This window comes from Corvus brachyrhynchos, unplaced genomic scaffold (assembly GCF_000691975.1).
Source record: "Corvus brachyrhynchos isolate BGI_N302 unplaced genomic scaffold, ASM69197v1 scaffold1061, whole genome shotgun sequence".
Lineage (NCBI taxonomy): Eukaryota > Metazoa > Chordata > Aves > Passeriformes > Corvidae > Corvus > Corvus brachyrhynchos.
Window position 1 is genome coordinate 29,631 of NW_008236140.1, and position 2,998 is coordinate 32,628.

At 48.7% G+C, this 2,998-nt stretch overlaps 1 protein-coding gene across 1 annotated transcript in view; it reads left to right on the plus strand.

Moving 5' to 3' along the window:
- The window catches only part of LOC103614444 (serine/threonine-protein phosphatase 6 regulatory ankyrin repeat subunit C-like), a 33,088-nt gene that overhangs the window by 19,616 nt on the left and 10,474 nt on the right, over nt 1–2,998 (plus strand). Inside the window, exons 12-13 of the mRNA XM_017731451.1 lie at nt 85–198; nt 2,763–2,921. Of these exons, the coding sequence (XP_017586940.1) occupies nt 85–198; nt 2,763–2,921 (273 nt within the window). The remainder of the gene's footprint in view (nt 1–84; nt 199–2,762; nt 2,922–2,998) is intronic.

Below are 2,998 nucleotides of genomic sequence, written 5' to 3' on the forward strand. Positions count from 1 at the left end.
AGCCCCACCCCCCCCCCCCTTGCCCCCCCCCTCCGCGTGCCCCCCACGCGATCCCCTCTCCATCCACGCCCCTCTCCCCGCCAGGCCTACAATGGTCACTGTGAAGCCCTCAAGGCCCTGGCCGAGACGCTGGTGAACCTGGACGTGCGGGACCACCGGGGCCGCACCGCGCTCTACCTGGCCACCGAGCGCGGCGGATGAGCCCCTTTCCCGTGGGGTTTGGCCCGTCCTGGCTCTTTGTTGGCCTCGTTTTCTCTCTTTTGCTCGGCCCTGGTTTTTCTTGGTTCGTTTTTTCCTCGCTTTTGGTTTCCTCCTCTTTGGTTTCCTCGTCCCTCGTTTTTTTCTGTTTGCCTGTTCCCTTTTCTCCTGGTCCCTGTTTTGTTCATCCCTGTTTTCCTCACCCTTCTTTTCCTCATTTCTCTTTTCTTCCTCCCTCTTTTCCTCCCTCCTGCTTTCCTTATCCCCCTTTTTTTTCCTCATCCCCCTTTTTTCTCACCTCTCTTTTCCTGATCTCTCTTTTCCTTGTCCCTCTTTTTTTCCCCCCATCCCTCCTTTCCTCATCCCCCTTTTTTTCCTCATCCCCCTTTTTTTCTCCCTCTTTTCTTCCTCGCCCCTCTTTTCTTCCTCCCTCTTTTCCTCCCTCCTCCTTTCCTCATCCCTATTTTTTTCCTCATCCCTTTTTTCCTCATTCCTTTCATCCTGCTCCCTCTTTCCTCATCCCTCTTTTTCTCACCTTTTTCCCATCCCTCTTTTCCTCACCCCTCTTTTCTTCCTCCCTCTTTTCCTCCCTCCTCCTTTCCTCATCCCTCTTTTCCTCACCTTTTTCTCATCCCTCTTTTCTTCATCCCCCTTTTTTTTCTCATCCCTCTTTTCCTGATCCCTCTTTTTTTTTCTCACCCCCCCATTTTTTTCTCCATCTTTTCCTCATCCCTGTTTTCCTCATATCTCCTGTCCTCATCCCCCTTTTTTATCTCCCTCTTTTCCTCACCCCTCTTTTCTTCCTCCCTCTTTTCCTCCCTCCTCCTTCCCTCATCCCTATTTTTTTCCCCCATCCCTCTTTTCCTCATTCCTTTCATCCTGGTCCCTCTTTTCCTCATCCCTCTTTTTCTCACCTCTCTTTTTCTCACCCCTCTTTTCCTGATCTCTCTTCTCCTCATCCATCTTTTCTGTCCCCCATCCCTCTTTTTTTTCTCATCCCTCTTTTTTTTCCTCACCCTTCTTTTCCTCATCCCTCTTTTCCTGATCCCACTTTTTTTCCTCATCCCTGTTTTCCTCTTGCCTCCTGTCCTCACCCCCCTTTTTTATCTCCCTCTTTTCTTCCTCCCTCTTTTCCTCCCTCCTCCTTTCCTCATCCCTATTTTTATTCCCCCATCCCTTTTTTCCTCATTCCTTTCATCCTGCTCCCTCTTTCCTCATCCCTCTTTTTCTCACCTCTCTTTTTCTCATCCCTCTTTTCCTCACCCCCCTTTTTTTTTCTCACCCCTCTTTTCCTGATCCCTCTTTTCCTGATCCCACTTTTTTTCCTCATCCCTATTTTTCTCTTGCCTCCTGTCCTCATCCCCCTTTTTTCTCTCCCTCTTTTTTTCCTCCCTCTTTTCCTCCCTCCTTTCCTCATCCCTATTTTTTTCCCCATCCCTCTTTTCCTGTTCCCTTTTATCCTGGTCCCTCTTTTCCTCATCCCTCTTTTTCTGACCTCTCTTTTCCTCACTCCTCCTGTCCTCATCCCTCTTTTTCTCATCCCTCTTTTCCTGATTCCCCTTTTTTTCCTCACCCTTCTTTTCCTCACTCCTCTTTTCCTCACCCCCTTTTTTTTTATCCCTCTTTTCCTGATCCCTCTTTTTTTCCTCATCCCCTTTTTTTCTCCCTCTTTTCCTCATCCCTCTTTTCTTCCTCCCTCTTTTCCTCCCTCCTCCTTTCCTCATCCCTCTTTTTTTTTTTTCCATCCTTCTTTTCCTGACTCTTTTCATCGTGGTCCCTCTTTTCCCCATCCCTCTTTTCCTGATCCCTCTTTTTTTTCTCATCCCTCTTTTTTTTCTCATCCCCCCTTTTTCTCCCTCTTTTCCTCATCTCTCTTTTTTTCCTCATCCCTCCTTTCCTCATCCCTCTTTTTTTCCCCATCCCTTTTTTCCTGATCCCTCTTTTCCTCACCCCACTTTTTTTTCCTCACCCCTTTTCTTCATCCCTTTTCCTCATTCCTCTTTTTCTCACCTCTCTTTTTCTCATCCCTCTTTTACTGGTCCCCCTTTTTTATTCTCATCCCTCTTTTCCTCATCCCCCTTTTTTTTCCTCATTCCTCTTTTCCTGATCCCTCTTTTCCTTCTCACCTCTCTTTTTCTTATCCCTCTTTTTTTTCCTCACCCCCCTTTTTTTTTCTCCCTCTTTTCCTCACTCCTCCTGTCCCCATCCCTCTTTTTTATCCCCATCCCTCTTTTCCTCATCCCCCTTTTTTTCCTCACCTCTCTTTTCCTCATCCCTCTTTTTTATCCCCATCTCTCTTCTCCTCATCCCCCTTTTTTCTCTCCCTCTTTGCCTCACTCCTCTTTTTTTCCTCTTTTCCTCACTCCTCCTGTCCCCATCCCTCTCTTTTTTCCCATCCCTCTTTTCCTCATCCCCCTTTTTTTCCTCACCTCTTCTTTTCCTCCTCCCTCTTTTTTCCCCATCCCTCTTTTTTTCCCCCATCCCCCTTTTTTCCCCCATCCCTCTTTTTTTCCCCCATCCCTCTTTTTTTTTCCCCCATCCCTTTTTTTTCCCCCATCCCCCTTTTTTATCCCCACCCCTCTTTTCCTCATCCCCTTTTTTCCTCACCTCTCTTTTCCTGGTCCCTGTGTCCAGCTGCCAACGGGAACACGGATTCCCTGCACCTCCTGATCGACAGCGGGGAGCGGGCGGACATCACCGACGTCATGGACATCCACGGCCAGTGAGTGCCCTCGGGCTGCCCTGGCACCTCCAGAGCTGCCCTGGCTCCATCCAGAGCTGCCCTGGCTCCATCCAGAGC